Below are 17,582 nucleotides of genomic sequence, written 5' to 3'. Positions count from 1 at the left end.
GACAACCAGGGCTACATAGAGAAACCTTATCTCTAAAAAAATCAAAGCAAAGTAAAACCAATAAGACAAAAAAAATGCCAAAATGAAAAAGAAAGTACACACATACACACACGAAAAACATAGAGGTCATTTTGTGTTGGCCAACTTATCCAGAGTATGGGCTCTGCCCTGGAGTATAGTTGATATACCCAGTGACAATCCATAGGAGAAAACTGACTTTTCATTTGCCAGCAGATATCAATTGCAAATAGCTTCTTGGTTAGAGTTGGGACCCTGTGTCAACTTCTCCCTCTCAGTGATAGAACCACATCTGGCTTGAACTTGTGAAGGTCTTGTGCATGCTACAACAACAGTCTCTTTGAGCTCATATGTTCATCAGTCCTGTGTGTCTGGAAGACACTGTTTCCTTGAAGTCATCCATCACCTCTGGCTCTTACAATCTTTCCCCTTCCTCTTCCATGTAGATCCCGGAGCCTTGAGAGTAGGGGTTTGATAAAGACATTCCATTTAGGACTGAGTGCTCCAAAGTCTTTCACTCTTTGCACATTGTCCATTTGTGTATTTGTGTTAGTTCCCATCTGCTACAAGAAGAAGCTTCTCTGCTGAGACTTGAGCAAGGCACTGATCTGTGAGTATAGCAGTATGTCATTAGGAGTCATTTTGTTGCTATGTTCCTTTAGCAGAATAGTAATATTAGGTTTTCTGTTGTATGATATTTTGTTTGTGTTCTGACAAATAAAGCTTACCTAGAGATCAGAGACTGGAGCTACCCACTAGTTAACCATAGAGGCCTGGTCCTGGTGGCACACACCTTTAATCCTAGCACTTGGGTAGAAGAATCAGGAAGATCAGGAGTTCAAGGCCACCCTGGGCTACATGAGATTGAACCAGTCTAAGAGATACGGTGGTGGTGCATGCCTTTAATCCAAGTACAATCAGGAGGTAGAGACAGGAATATAAGGTGGGTGGAGACAGGATCTCAGTCCCCCATTCGGTCTGAGGATTTGTAGAGGTAAGAAGTTTCTAGTGGCTGCTGCTCTGCTTTTCTGATCTTTCAGCTTTCACCCTCAATATCTGACTCTGGGTTTTTATTGTTAAGACTAATTAGGATCACACTTCAGTTTTCCTCGTAGGCCCATGACCTATCTAGTCTTGGGGTTCTTGGCCACTTTAGCATGTTAGGTATGGGTTCCATTTCATTTCATGGAGTGGGCCTTGGATATAATTTTTAAATAATGTAACATTTGTGCCACTATTGCACCAATATATCTTACAGTCTCACTTGTAGGTCACAGGGTATGTAGCTGGGTGATATTGATGATTACTTTCCTTCTTCAGTAGAGTGCAAAGTATGTTCCAACATCATGAACACTAGTCAGTAGGAATGAACCTTCTATTTGGTCACCAGCTCAACTTTTCCATGTTCAGTAAAGACATAAGTAAAGGTTGTCTTCAGCAACAGGGCCTCACCATAAGGTTGTAGAAAAAAATCAATAACCTTGGCAATAGCCTGTGATGCTTGGTGGTGGGTATCCATGGGACCCCTCTGGTCAATGACTCAATGATTCCAGGCATTGGAAGTTTTGCTTGTTAGCATAAGGTGTCTAATGTAACTCAAATTTTAAAGGTCTTATAATAAAAAAAACCAGAACCAGATATTGGGGTAAGTGCTGAAAGATCAGAGAGACAAAGGAACAAGCTACTGCCACGTCTTACCTCTAGGACTCCTCAGCCTGAAAAGGCCTCTAGCTAAAAGACTTTATTTCCTATCTCCTCAGGTCTTATATACCTTTCTCTGTCCACCATATCACTTCCTTCTTAGTGCTGGGATTAAAGGTGTGTGCCACCACAGCCTGGCTCTGTTTTCTCTCATAGACTGAGTCAATCTCATGTAGTCCAGGGTGGCTTTGAACTCACAGAGATCCAGACAGATCTCTGCCTCCCGAGTGCTAGGATTAAAGGTGTGTGCCACCACTGCCTGGCATCTATGTTTAATCTAGTGGCTTGTTCTGTGTAACACAAATTGCTAAACGATCTTATTAATTGAAAACTTGGATCCAGATATTGGGGTGAAAGCTGAAAGATTAGAGAAGTGGAGCAAGCCAGCTACAAATTCTTACCTCTAGGAAGTCCTCAGTCTAAATAGAACTACTTCCTGTGTACTCACACCTTATATACCTTTCTGTGCCCTGCCATCTTTCTTCCTCTATCTGCTGAGCTTCATCACTTCCTCTTTTCACCCAGCTCCATCACTTCCTGTTTGTATAGACCTCCAGACCTCTATGGTTAACTAGCGCTGGAATTAAAGGCATGTGCCATCACACCTGGCTCTGTTCCCACTGTGGCCTTGAACTCACAGAGATCTGGATGAATCTCTGCCTCCCGAATGCTAGGATTAAATGCATGTGCTACCACTTCCTGACCTCTATTTTTAATATAGCTTTTTCCTCTGATCCTCAGATAAGCTTTATTGGGGTACACAAATAAAATATCACCACAGTTCTGTTCTCTAATCTTCAGGCAAATTTTATTAGGGTACATAATATATCACCACAGTCTAGTCTATGCATTGTCTCCCCCATTATATGGTGATCCCATTTAGATTCCTTTCATATATGTATATATTTTGGGAAACTCCTACAGTAGTGCATTTCCATACAGTTTTTCAAAATGCCTTTAATATCAGTTATCCCTCCCGATATTCCTGCTTTTACCCTTCTCTCTCATCCCTCTCCCTATTTAATCCTCGTATTCTAGTATCCCCTTTATCTCTTTGTGACACTGTATTCAATTTCCCTATTTTGGAGAGAACTTCTCCTCCCCCTCCCCCCAGTCCTTTACTAGGTACCAAACCTCTGTGGGTATTCAGATTGTGGCACACATTGAAAGATTAAAGTCAGGCAGTGGTGGCACATGCCTTTAATCCCAGCAATCGGGAGGCAGAGGCAGGCGGATCTCTGAGTTCAAAGCCAACCTGGTCTACAAAGTGAGTTCCAAGACAGCCAGGGCTGTTGCAGAGAAAAACCCTGCCTCAAAAAAAATCAAATGAAAAAAAAAAAAAGAAAGATTAAAGGATAACATCCATATATGAGAGAAAACATACAATATTTGTATTTTTTTCTATCTGGGTTGCTTCATCAGGATGACTTTTCTAGCTTCACACATTTATATGCACATTTGACACTTTCATTTTTCTTAACATCTGGATAATATTCCATTGTGTAAACATACTTCATTTTCACTCATCAGTTGATGGACATCTAGGCTGTTTCCAATTTCTGGCTATTATAAATAGAGCAGCAATAAATATGGATGTGCAAGTGTCTCTGCAGTAAAATTTAGAATCCTTTGGGTATGTTCCCAAGAGTGGTATAACTGAATCTTGAGGTGGTAGATTGTTTTTCGGCTTTTTGAGGGACCTCTACACACTGATTTCTGTAGTGGATGTACCAGTTTACATTCCCACCAGCAATGAATAAGTGTTCCCCTTTCCCCACATCTCACTAGCATGTGCTGCCATTTGCTTTATTGATCTTGGCCATTCTGACTGGTGTAAAATGAAATCTCAAAGTAGTTTTATGTTACATTTCCTTGATGGCTAAAGATGTTGAACATTTCTTTAAGTGTTTCTCAGCCATTTGGGGTTCATCTTTCAAGAAATCTGCTTAGTTCTATACCCCATTTTTAATGGGTTATTTGCTTTCTTGGCATTCAGGATTTTTCATATAGTTTAGATAATAACACTCTATCAAATGTATCATTGATAAAGGTCTTCTCCCATTCTGTAGGCAGCTTTCTGTAGTCTGCTGCTTTGCCTGAATGATGGTATCTTTTGCTGCACAGAATCTTTCTGCTTTATAAGGTTCCATATAGTAACTGTTGGTTTTAATGCCTGTGCTATTGGTGTCCTGTTCAGAAAGTTCTTTCCTGTGCCATTGAGTCAAGCTTATTCCCCACTTTCTCTTCTATCATATTCAGGGTATTTGGCCTTTATGTTGAAGTCTGTGTGATCCATTTAGAATTTAGTTGTGTGCAGGGTGATAGATATGAATCTTCTATTTTCATGCTTCTGCATGCAGCCATCCAGTTTGACCAACACCATTTGTTGAAGATGCTGTCTGTTCTCCAGTGTGTATTTTTTGGCTTCTTTGTCAAACATTGGGTGTCCATAGTTGTGTGGAATTATGTCTGGGTCTTCCATTTGATTTCATTGATCAACATATCTGCTTTTATGTCAATACCATGCTTTTTATTATTATAGCTCTGTAATACAACTTGAAATCTGGGATAAAGTTTCCTCCAGCAGTTGTTTTATTATTTAGAATTGTTTTATCTATCCTTGGGTGTTTGTTTGTTTATATATGAAGTTGAAGATTTTTTCTCAATTTCAGTGAAGAAGTGTTAGAATTTTGATGAGGATTGCATTTAATGTAGATTGCTTTTGATAAAATGGCCATGTTCATAATAGTCATCCACTAGCATGGGTGATCTTTCCATCTTCAGATGTCTTCAGTTTCATTCTTCAGTGTCCTAAAGTTCTTATTGTACAAATCTTTTACTTGCTTGGTTAGAGTTATCTCATGATATTTTTTGAGGCTATTGTGAAAAATAGTTTCCATAATTTCTTTCTCATTATATTTATCATTTGTGTACAGGAAGGCTATAGATTTTTTTATATTTAAAAATGTTTTTATTCATTTTACACACCAACCACAGCTCCCCCTCTCATCCCTCCTCCCACTCCCCCCCCGAACCTCCTGTCCCAACCCACCCCCCACCCCTTCCTCCAAAAGGGTAATGGGGATTCAGCAAAAGGGCTATGGATTTTTGTGTGTTAATTTTATATTTGTACTGTGTGGAGAGTGTTTATCAGCTATAGAAGTTTCTTGGTAGAATCATTAAGGTCTTTTATGTATAAAATCATATGATCTGCAAATAAAGATATTTTTATTTCTTCCTTTCCTATTTGTATTCTCTTGATCTCCTTCAGTTGTCTTATTGCTCAAGCTAATACTATATTGAATAGGTATGGAGAGAATGGACAACCTTGTCTTGTTCCTGATTTTAGTGGAAATGTGTAGCTGAAGTTTTCCTGGTCCTTCCTGGCTCCCGCAGCCCTTGCAGTCCTGCAGCCGCTCAGACCTTTGAGTTTCTTTCCATTTAGGTTGAGGTTGGCTGTGAGTGTGGGCTTGCTCTGAATTGCCTTTATTGTGTTGAGTATTTTTATCATGAAGAAATGCTGTATTTCATCAAAGGCCTTTTCTGCATCCAATGAGATGATCATATGGTTTTTGTCTTTCAGTCTGTTTATGCCATAGATTATGTTTATTGATTTATATATGTTGAGTCATCCCTACATCTGCAGGTGAAACCTATTTTTTCATGGTGAATAATCTTGTTGTTGTGTTCTTGAATTCTGTTTTCAAGTATTTTATTGAGAATTTCTGCATCTCTGTTCATAAAGGATATTGTTCTAAAATGTTCTTTGTGGGGGAAGTTTTTGTGTGATTTAGGTATCAGGGCAATACTGGCTTTACAAGAAGAATTTGGAAATGTTCCTTCAGTTTCTATATTGTAGAATAAATTTGAGGAGTATTAGTGTTAATTCATCTTTCAAGATCTGGTAGAATTCTACACTGAATCCATCTGGCCCTAGGCTTTTTTGGTTGGGAGATTTTTAGTGACTGTTTCTGTTTCACTAAGGGTTATAGATCTGTATAAATTGCATATTTCATCTTGATTTAACTTTGGTAAGTCATATATATCGAGAAATTAATACATTTCTTTTAGGTTTTCAAGTCTGATGAAATAAAAATTTCTAAAGCATGTCCTTGTGATTCCCTGAATTTTCCTGTTGAATGATATGATGTATCCATTTTCATCTCTAATTTTATTAATTTGTATCTTCCCTCTCCTTTTGGTTAATTTGACTTAAGGTTTGCCAATTTTGTTGATTTTTCTCAAAGAACCAACTTTTCACTTCATTGATTCTTTCTATTGTTTAGTTGTTTCTTTTTTATTAACATAATTTTGATTCTTTCCAAACTTCACATCATGCACCAGAATTCCACTCATTTCCCAGTCCTTCCATGTCTACCTGCCATCCTTGTAACCCCCCAGAGAAAATATAAATAAATAAATAAATAAATAAATAAATAAATAAATAAATTTTAGAAAAACCAGGTGGTAGTGGTGCACACCTTTAATCCCAGCACTCGAGAGGCAGAGGCAGGCAAATCTCTGAATTCGAGGCCAGCCTGGTCCTACAGAGCAAGTTCCAGGACAGCCAAGGCTACACAGAGAAACCCTGTCTAAAATATGAATGGACATGTCAGTGAGAAAAACAAAAACAAAATCCACTTCACTCCTCTGTCTTTCCCACCTCTCCATCACATACTCATTTGTCATAGTGATTTTGGGAGCTACAATATGTTATGCATTATACCCTTTTGCCCAAACAGCTTTACTTGCAAATGTCCATTGTAATGAGTTGTTCGTCTGGTTCAAGGCCACTGGCTTCTGTTACACCATCAATACTGGACACCAAAACTCTCAGATATCCTGCTGTTAACCTGAATCATAGAGATCCTGCAGGTATTGCTCTGAAGGACCAGTCCCTTCATATGCTGCTACAGGACATAGATGGGGTAGATGTTAGGCTGGGCCAATTCAAAGCCCTGGATGTGGGCCTGAGTAGTAGATGAATTGGTCAGTCTGGGTCTCCACCAGGACTGCCCCCCCCCCCTAGGTGAGGAGCAGGGCCAGTTCTCCCAGGAGGCGGGGCAACTCTCCTACTGAGGCATCCACTGAGGGTCAGGACCAGTTCTTTGGTGCCCAGACCAATGGGGCAGCTCTCCCATGGCCCCCAGTAGTAACACAGGCCACAAACATCAACACAGACCCCAGCTGCTGTGATAGGGACAAGGACCCAGACATGGCCCTCTGCTGCAGTTTGGGTCAAGACATTACCATGGCCCTGAGTGGCAGCGCAGGCCACTCAAATCAGTATGGCCCTGGAGGCAGCAAGGCCCTCTGACACCAACATGGCCTGAGGTGACAGCCCAGACCACAGGCATCCATCACTGGCCACAGACATTAACAGATCCCAGCTGCAGTAGGTCCACAGACCTAGACATGGCCTTCAGTGGCAGCACATACTGGGACATCACATAGCTCCTTTTTGCAAGGTAAACCACCCAATATCAGCCTGTTCCTCACTGCCATTGTATCTTTATTTCCACTTCTCTTCACAGTGCATGAATCATTCTACTGTTCTCCCATTTCTCAGCTTCATACCTGTTCATTGTAGTGGTGCCGCACCCTACTGGCTTCTGCCCACCCAGGCCACAGGGCACTGAGCCTGATGCTGTTTCTATTTCATTGATTTCAGCCCTGAATTTGGTTATTTCTTCCTGTCTACTCTTTTTATTATTTCTTCTTGCTTTTCTAGAGTGTTCAGGTGTGTTGTTAAGTTACTAATATTAAATCACTCTATTTTTTTTTTGATGGAGGTACTTAGTGCTATGAATTTGCCTCTTAAAACTGCCTTTATTTGTTGTTCAAACCCAGAGCAAGATATCAGGGTGAAAGCTGAAAGATCACAGAAGCAGAGCAGCCAGCAACTAGTTCTTACCTCTATGAAATCCTCAGCTTAAAGAGAGTGAGTTTCCTGTTTCCTCACACCTTATATACCTTTCTCCTCCCAGACATCACTTCCTGGGATTAAAGGTATGTGTGCTTCCCAGTACTGGGATTAAAGGTGTGTGCCACCGCTGCCTGGCTCTGTTTCCAGTGTGGCCTTGAACTCACAGAGATCCAGATGTATCTCTGCCTTCCTAGTGATAGGATTAAGGGTGTGTGCCATCACGGCCTGACCTCTATGTCTAATCTGGTTGCTGGCTCTGTCCTCTGATCCTCAGGCAAGCTTATCAGGGTACACAATATATCATTTTGATTGATTGTGGTTTTCTATAGTGGTCTCCATCTGTTACATAGAGAAATTTCCTTGATGAGGGATGAAGACTACACTTATCTGTGGGTATAAGAAAAAATGTTTATAGATTGTTGTTAGGTATTATGCTGGTTTAATAAAGTAGTGGTTATAGATTCTCTTGCTCCAATAACCATACTTCACTAGCACTGAGTAGTTAGCTAGTTTCCAGTATGGATACGGTATCCCTCTTGTTGAGATCTTAAATCCAATTAGAGAGCTGTTAATTACCATTAAGGTATACATACCACTACTGCACCCTTAGAGTTATTGTGTCATTTTGGTCACTGAAGTAGTTCATGGGCATAATAGCTGGGTAGCACTTTTGGTTGCCTCCCTCCTTTGGAAGCTTGCATGGTGCCTTCTGGTACCATGAAAGCTAGTCCTCATGTAGGACACATTCAGGTAAGTTCCAGCTTAGGGGTCTCTGGGCCCTGTTTCTGAAAGTGCATGTTGTATTCAGCAATAGCAACTTACCTTCCACTTCTGGGGACAACCAAGGGCAATAGCAATAGGTTGTTTTGGTAGTCTCTTGGATTAGGCTACACTTTTAAAGAAATTAGATTATTATTTCCCAGCAGCTATCAATTACAAATAGTCCCCTGGCTATGAGTGAGACTTCATGCCTACCTCCCCTCTCCATGATGAAATTTGGTCTGACTTGAACTTGTGTAGGTCTTGTGCAGATTAACAAAACCACTGAGAGTTCATATGTGTAACTGTCCTGCTGTGTCCAGAAGATACTGTTTCTTTGCAGTCATCCACCACCTATGGCTTTTATACTCTTTCTACCTCCTCTTCCACAAAAATCCCTGAGCTTGGGAGGAGGGGCACAATAGATAGATGATAGATAGGTAGATAGATGATAGATAGATAGATAGATAGATAGATAGATAGATAGATAGATAGATAGATAGAGATAGAGATTATATGTAAGTATGTATGTATGTATGTATGTATATTCCATTTAGGGCTGAGCATTCTTCAGTCTCTTATTCTCTGCACTTTGGCCAGTTGTGGGTCTTTGTGTTAATCGCCATCTACTTTAAAGAGAAGCTTCTCTGATGAGGGTTGACAAATGCACTGATCTATGGATATAGTAATAAGTAATGAAGAGTTGGTTTAATATTTTTCATTTAGCTTACTATTCATTTGGGTTCTCTTCTAGGGCCTATGACCTCTCCAGTAACAGGTTCTTGTCCTGACAATGTTACTAGGTATGGGTTTCATCACGTGGTACAGGCCTTAGATCAAAGCAGAAAGTGGTTGATTACTTTCATAAGATTTATGCCACTATTAAACCAGTGAAAAAAAATTGTACCAAACCAGTCATTATAGTAGTTCACAGGGTTCAAAGCTGGGTAAGGTTGTTGATTACCTTTCTGCCCTGGAAGTGTGTATAGACATTCCATCACTATAAAAACTAGCCAATATGGATAAATCTTTTATGTCAGTGACAGCTTGGTTTTTCTATGTTCTATGACGGAAGTGTGTGGTGTCTTCAGCAGTAGGGCCTTACCATAATGTTCTGCAGGGTAACTTATAGCATTGGAAAAAAGCCTATAATGTTTGGGAGCCTATGTAAACTCACTGGCCAAGAAATCCAAAAGATGTAACCCATTCCTATCACAGGGCTTTTGATTTGTTAGCCTCTGCTGCCTAGTGGGAATATTGCTGTCTCTTTATAAGGTAACTCTGTTTTAACTCTCGCCATATAAGTATATTTTAGTATCTTTTACAGTAGCAGGTTTTCATATGACTTATTCAAAATGTCTTTAGTGTTATTTATACCTCTCCATATTCCCTCCTAACCTGCCTTACCCACTCCCACCCAAATTTAACCCTTCCTGTTCCATTATTCCCCTTTAACCCTATATACCAGTGAGTTTTACTTCCCCTCTCTTGAAAGCCCCTCTATAGCCCCTTACTAATTTCCTGACCTCCATGGGTATTCCATATAGAATACACATATCTGATTCAAAGCTAAAATACACAAATTAAAAAAATATGATGGTTGTCATGCTGTATCTAGGTTATCCAACTCAGAAAGATTGCTTCCAACTCCATCCATTTATCTGCGAAATTTTCATAATTTCTTTTCTTTTTTTTAGATAGGGTCTGATATGGTGTTTCTGATATGACTTGATACATTTGGGGATATTATTTACTGGTGTAAATAAATTATTTATCATTTTATGCCTCCCAATGTTCTGTCAAATAGTGTCACTTGTGTAAACAAGATATAGAGTCATTCATTACCTCTTGGTTCTTACACTCAAAAGTGAGTAGCTCAGGCCAAGACTGTTGCTTTATCAAAATGAATAATTTAAGACTAAGCAGGCTAGATTCTTATCCTCTCTACCATAACACCTCAATACCGCCACACTCAGTATCAGTCCTCCAACACACAAAACATTAAGAAAAAACTCATCTAAACCATAGCTACCTGTGTTGCTAGAGTTTTCCTGCCTGGCCCACAGTCAGGACAAATCTCTCTCACCCGCCAGTCCCAAGCCGCTCAAACCCGATCAAGTAAACACAGACACTTATATTGGTTTCAAACTGTATGGCCGTGGCAGGCTTCTTGTTAACTGTTCTTACAGCTTAAATTAATCCATTTCTATTAATCTATACCTTGCCACGTGGCTTGTGGCTTACCGGTACTTTACATCTTCCTTGTCCTGATGGCGGCTGGCAGTGTCTCCTCTCTCCCAGCTTCCTGTTCTCTCAACTTTCCTCTCTGTTAGTCCCGCCTATACTTCCTGCCTGGCCACTGCCAATCAGTGATTTATTCATTGACCAATCAGCAACACATTTGACATACAGACCATCCCACAGCATACCTGTTACTAGAGGTACTGATAAAAATGGCCCTTTCAAGGTACTTGGGTGGATAGAGCTAGTGTTAAGACTACACATGAATGGGGTTGGATCTGAGTCCACAAAAGGTAGTCTGCTTCTGAATGTATAGCCAGGATTACAGGCAGCAGGCTGATATCAAACATCTATACTAGGTTTGGTGCTTCTGTAGTGTTTCTCAGACTCCCATGTGCAACCCAAGATGTCTATAATGTCTGCCAAATTGTTGTTCCCATGAAATGAGAGTTAGGTATCCCTTATTTCACCAGCTTACTAGTGTAATTATTCAAACACTGTCTTTCTGATTGCTCTATGCTGGAGTTACAAAGTGCTAATGACCTCCTCAATTTTTGTGAGGTACCCAAGGTAGAAAAACATTTCATTTGACCAAGACCACACTGAACTACCTTGTTCCACTCTTCTTCTTGGTGCATTTAAAAAAAATCTTCAGGTATACCATCTAGCTAGTCAGCATATTGAAAAAAAATGCCAAAGGCAAATTTATAAAGAAAATGTAATAGAACAACTTTCTTTATGCTTTGTATTTACTTTCCACATATTTTTGATAATCTCTTCTAATAGGTCTTCTTTGGCAATGTGGATTCATCTGGGATTAAGCACAATAGTTTTAATCCTCCAATTATTGCTCGGTATATCCGTTTGCACCCTACTCATTCTAGCATCCGCAGTACTCTTCGAATGGAGTTGATGGGCTGTGATTTAAACAGTAAGTGCCAAGTCATCCTATATTATTTTCTTTTTCTTTCTCAACCATGAATAGAATAACTGTTTTAGTTATCCTGAGTTTGAGGAGGGATTTCTATCACAGAATAAAGAACTGTCAGTCATAAAAACAAAACAAACAAACAAACAAAACCCCAGCACAGTCCTGAAATAAACAACAACAAAAAATAGGAGTATGTTACTGTAGTTATACTAACCATAGGGTTCTCCAAAAGCAGTCATCTTCTATACTTTTATCAACAAGGAAATTAAAAATCAAGCATAGCTAAGCAGAACTGACCAGAAAATCTGGGCATTTTAGCAATAACAGAAATTGTGTAGAAGCTGATGCCTGAAAATTATGATGACAGTATCTCTAAAGGATTGAAGGCAGCCCAGTGAAACCTAGGCTGCAGCCTACCCATGTGGCAACATTGCAATTTTGTTTCTTTGAGGTTGTAGCATACCATTGGGAATGGAGAATAAAGTAATATCAGATACACAAATTACTGCCTCATCCTACTTCACCAATATGTTTGCCAGTTGGTCTCCTTCACAAGCACGACTTCACCTCCAGGGAAGGACTAATGCCTGGCGACCTCAGGTAAGAGCAATGTATTTACCACTTAACTAATAAAAGTAGACAATAGAGCCTGGGAAAATAGGCGAAGCCCTTGTTTTTCATAGGTATTTCTGTTCACTGTTCCTAAGAATGTTTAGGGAGGTCAACAATGCTCCACAGGCATTTAGATGATATACCATGTGATTTTACATTCACTGAAGAAAGAATTGATCATTAATGAACTACCTGGAATAAGAATCTCTGTATCTGGTACTAGGCTAATATCTGTGAAATCGTCATGGTAACTAAAATTCAATCCAGAGCTGGTGAGATGGCTCAGCAGGTAAAGGTGCTTGCCACCAAACCTGATGACCTGAGTTCAGTCCTTGGAATCAACATAGAGGAAGGAGAGAAACCAACTCCTTCAAGTTGTCCTCAGACCCCCACGCAGGCTCTATGGCCCGTGAGTACGCGCACACACACACACACACACACACACACACACACACACACACACACACACACACACCAGAACAAATAAATATAACAAATTTAAAGTCCAGAGTATTACTATTTTGAATTAAATAGTTTGGCTACTACATTGCCAGACGTTGTATTCTAGTAGATATGGTTCCTAGATTCATTCAGCACTTACTAGGCCCCTATTAAGTGGGTGACCCGAGAAGATTAAAAAAGAAAAGAATTAGGAAAAATTTGGACCTCGGGATTCTTAGTCAAATAAAGGAGGCAGACAAACCATTATGTAGGGTCATAAGTACTGTAGTATGGTTAAAAAGAGAGTTGTGGGTTTCTGGAAGCAAATAGTGACAAAGGAGATGTTATTCCAATATCTTTTCCTCAGGTGAATGATCCAAAAGAATGGTTGCAAGTGGACTTACAAAAGACAATGAAAGTCACTGGAATAATAACACAGGGAGTGAAATCTCTCTTTACCAGCATGTTTGTGAAAGAGTTCCTTATCTCCAGCAGTCAAGATGGCCATCACTGGACTCACATTTTACACAATGGCAAAGTAAAGGTATATTATCATAAGAAAGGCACAGTGGGTATAATGACTCAAGCCTATAATCCTGTCACTCAGTTCAAGGCCAGTTTGGGTTACAGAGTGAGACCTGGCCTAATGAAAGACATAATACCTGTCTTAGTTCTTGACATTTAGAGATAGAACCAGACTGATTTATGACCACCCTCTCAGGACAAAATTTACTAAGTACCTACATTAACAGAACACTGTGAATGATATTCTGAGAGAACACAGCGACTCCAAGCAAGGAAGTAAAATTCCAAAGAAAAAACAAAGTACAGCTCATCATGCTACTCATACAGAATGATGGCAAGAATCAAAGCTAAAGACAGAGTTGTGGTTTGGGTTTTGTTTTTATTTTTGTTTTTGTTTATTGACAAATGCTTAATGATGGTCTTATCCTCACTAGCAAGGCTAGACTCCTAAACCTTATTAACTCTAGTGGTCCATATATTCTTCAAGCTTGATCTGGATTTTCTAGATAATTCAACAAAGCATACCAATTACAAGCATAACACAAGGTCTTACTGTAGGGAAAAGGGGCTGGCTAAAGAAACCCACCCTGACCCTGGAGCCCAGAACTAGGGAAAGATGGCTCAGATCAGGGTAGAAAGAAACACAGTTTGGCTCAGTCAGATCAGAGCCATCTCTGCCTCTGGCCAACTGACTTGTGAAACCAACCAATCACAGAGCAGGACAGTAGAACCCTGGGCCCCAAGTCAACCCCCGGTTGACTCCACCCCCAAGACATCATGTGTAAACCGCCCTTGCCTGGTCAGTTAGAAAAAAAAGGCTGTTCTCTCCACCCTGGTAGAGGCAGCTACTCTCCTGGACTCCTCCTTCCCAAATAAATCTCTTTCTCAAAAGAGTTTTGGGTGTGAAGATCTTCATTCAGTGGTGTAGAGAAGATCCTTGCTGAGACATCCCTCAGTGAACAAAACAAGGGAGAGCTGAAAGAGCAGAGCAAGGAGGAGCTGAACAGAAGATTTTTGCTGAGATCTTCTCAGTGGTCACAGCAAGAGAGAGCTGAACAGTAACACCTTTCTCCAGAGCCAGAGGAGATTGATACATTTCTGCAGGGGTTTCCCCTTTTGCATAGTGAAGCAAAAGAAGCAACATCTTAGGCCGAAGAAGCAGAGCTCTGCTAAGAAGTCCCATTAAGTGGGGGCTGAGCAAAGCTCAGCTGTAAAGGCTCTCCAGGAGAGGAGCAGGATTGCTATATCCTGCAGAAAGAACATCCCCCATCATACCAGGTATACCTTGACTTTCCCAAAGAGTCAGGATACCCTTACCTGCTGAAGCAGTTCCAGGCCTGACTCCCCCCAGAAATCAGAAAAATTTCCCTTCCAGGTTTGGGCTGCTTCTTCGCAGTTCCAGCCATCAGAGCTGGACTAAATAGCTCCAGGTGTCCAGGACACCTTCAGGGCAGAGCTGTTGATCTGAGCAGCTCGAGGTGTCTAGGATACCTCGCCCTCTAGGGCTGAACTGTCTCCTCGCAGTTCCAGCCATCAGAGTTGTCCTAAGCAGCTGAAGGTGTTGCCTGACTCCCCAAGTAGTCAGGACACCTTTCCCCAGAGTTGTTGCAACCAATTTACTTATATTGTTGGTGCCGAAACCTGGGACCAAACCCACAGAGTTGCAACCAATTTACTTACACTTACTATGCCATAAATTTATGTTATCTGTAGTAGTTTGTAATATATTTTAAATCAAGAATTAACCATGCAGTGGTATGTCAGCTTTCCATTACTATAACAACCACTTGAGATATCCAACTTATAATGATGGATTGATAGTTTATTTAGAACATATGACAACAACAGCATAAATATAGTGGAGGGAAATAGAATAAAGAATTATAAAATTCTTGTATTATCTTGGAGGTAAAAGTATTGATTAATATTAAATGTTGATAATTTAATGCATATTGTATTTTCTAGAATAACCAGTCAATTATAGAAAAAGGTTATAAGACTCCCTAAATGGCATAAGAAAAATATAAAAGGATAAACTCAACAAATATAAATAAAAGCAAGCAGATAGAAACATTAAAGGTCAAAATAAGCAGGAAAAAATAGCATGATGAAGCCGGGCGGTGGTGGCGCACGCCTTTAATCCCAGCACTCGGGAGGCAGAGCCAGGCGGATCTCTGTGAGTTCGAGGCCAGCCTGGTCTCCAAAGCGAGTTCCAGGAAAGGCGCAAAGCTACACAGAGAAACCCTGTCTCGAAAAAAAAAAAAAAATAGCATGATGAGATGTCAGATTTGCCAGGCATAGTAGTACACACCTTTAATCCTAGTACTTGGGAGACAGAGGCAGATGAATTTCTATGAGTTCTAGGCCAGCCTGGTCCACATAGTGAGTTCCAGGCCAGCCAAGTTACAAAGCAAGATCATATCTCTAGGGCAAATATGGTTCCCAAAATTGAGATGTTTGTACGGCAAGAATTGGAATGGCTGTTGAAGCGTCGGTAACCTGGTGTCTCAAAAGAGTAAAGAGGTACTGGTGGTGATGAAGAAAAAATGGGTTTAGGGTTGCAGAGCATGGAGTTTAGAGTTACATGTATAAGAATGACAGCCATCATGAGGGAATATTGTAGAGGAATGCAAAGGAGGCAAGAAGTTACACAAAGTGACCCATTGTTACTTCCATAGGTACAGAGAAGACTTGGGGACTCATTTAGAATAGTCTAAAGGGAGATCTCACACAACTTGCACTGCAGTGTGGATTCAAATTGTCTAATAATCTCAACTATACTGTCTATGGGGTGGCTGGTGCTTCGTCAAGGGATCTAAAAACTATCATTCCTCTTTGAGAGGGTCTAAACTCTACCATATAGATGTAGATCTGTCTCACAACCCCCTAGGCCCATTTTTATCCCAAGGATCTCAGATGGTGAAGGTGACCACACATTGTGCCAGCCCACAACAGAGTTGTTGAGGCCATATGCCCCATGCTGGCTCATATTAATGGTACTTACACCTCCAATTTGGATACCCATCCCAGGAGAGTCATCCATGAAGGCTGGATTTGTTTGGTCTTGGAGAAAACAAAGATATTTGGTGTTATTATGGTAATTAAGGCTAGGCTTATAATTACCAAGTTTACAGAAATAGGCTGCCTGGAATTGAAAGACAGAGGAAACTCCAAGCAGCAGCTGGAAGTCAGGTAGAGGAAGGAACCAAGTATTTATTAGTTTGAACAGCATATATCTGACATTTCTACATTTGTTGTTCTGCCTAGGAGGCCAGGAAGAAAGGACCCACACACACAAGCAAGAGTAGGAAGAGCCCATATTAGGAATCCTCAGGCATAGAAGGCAAGAGAGAGAATTTAAGTTTTAGGGATCCTTTGACTGACAGAAATACTTACCAGAAAAGGGATCCAGAGCCATTTGAGCTGTGACAGGTGGGTCCAAGTTGCAATCCCTTGAAGCTTAGCAGTAATTAGTATGGTGAGGATGACCAGATATGGACCCATCCATTGTGGTTTGAGGGCCTGTGGGCAAAGGTTTTTTTTATAAACTTGTGTCCTGGTAAAATGGTTTAGGTGATAAGATCAGTAGAAGGCTGAGAGAGGACATGGTCAACATGTTCCTGAAGAAGGTGTCTTAAGATAATGAGAGAAAGTACATGGTCATAAAGTGGGGCTGGTTCCAGAGGAAGTAAATTTCCTAGAAGAAAAGAGTTGCCATACATTAACTCAAATGGACTGAGAAAGGAGGGTTTTCAGGGCATGACATGAATGCAAGTGAGGACTAGAGGTAGGAGTTGAGTCCACAAAAGATGAAGCTCAGAAAACAGCTTTGATAGATGAGTCTTAGTAGGTCCATTAGCCCTTTCTACCTTTCCTAAGGACAGCAGGGAATGCAGAGGTGCCACTTATGGAGTACCCAGGAATCTGGGGGTTTAGCTACATCCAGCATAGGTTATCTGAGGGGAAAAAAATCTACATACACTATGCTCTTATGTCTGTTAACTTTATTCCTCTAAGACAAAACCTATCAATACAGCTATAGCTTCATTAGGCATTTAAAGCAGAAATAACTCTAGATACAACAAACTCTATACTCATCTTCTTTATTTTTCTGGGATGAAATCCTGTTTCCATAGCTTCAGTTCCGTCCAGCTCCCTAGGTCATAGTCCTGCTCATGACTAAACTTCTATGCTACCAGCCTCATCTTCATCCTCGGTTTCCTCATTCTCCATGTCCACTACCCTCTACTCAGAAAACTCTACCCAAGATCTGCTTACCCCCTATGGAACATCTGTCTTCCTCTCTTCTCTCTCCCATGCTGTTCTGTCTGTTTCTACAGAAAATGCCTGCCCTTTCTTTCCCTGAGCACACGGTTCTCTGCTTCCTCAGGAATGTTATTCTACCTCTCACCTTAATATATAAAAACC

At 40.5% G+C, this 17,582-nt stretch overlaps 1 protein-coding gene across 3 annotated transcripts in view; it reads left to right on the top strand.

The window, feature by feature from the left end:
• Window positions 1–17,582, top strand: part of F8 (coagulation factor VIII) — a 201,637-nt gene that overhangs the window by 132,437 nt on the left and 51,618 nt on the right. For all 3 annotated transcript variants that reach the window (XM_052742782.1, XM_052742780.1, XM_052742786.1), the window contains 3 exons: window positions 11,432–11,576; window positions 12,028–12,176; window positions 12,997–13,173. In XM_052742782.1, the coding sequence (XP_052598742.1) occupies window positions 11,432–11,576; window positions 12,028–12,176; window positions 12,997–13,173 (471 nt within the window). The remainder of the gene's footprint in view (window positions 1–11,431; window positions 11,577–12,027; window positions 12,177–12,996; window positions 13,174–17,582) is intronic.

This window comes from Peromyscus californicus, unplaced genomic scaffold (genome assembly GCF_007827085.1).
Source record: "Peromyscus californicus insignis strain IS unplaced genomic scaffold, ASM782708v3 Scaffold_10__1_contigs__length_136768540, whole genome shotgun sequence".
Lineage (NCBI taxonomy): Eukaryota > Metazoa > Chordata > Mammalia > Rodentia > Cricetidae > Peromyscus > Peromyscus californicus.
Note: the sequence above shows the minus strand (reverse complement) of the source record. Positions and strands in the feature narration are given on the sequence as shown.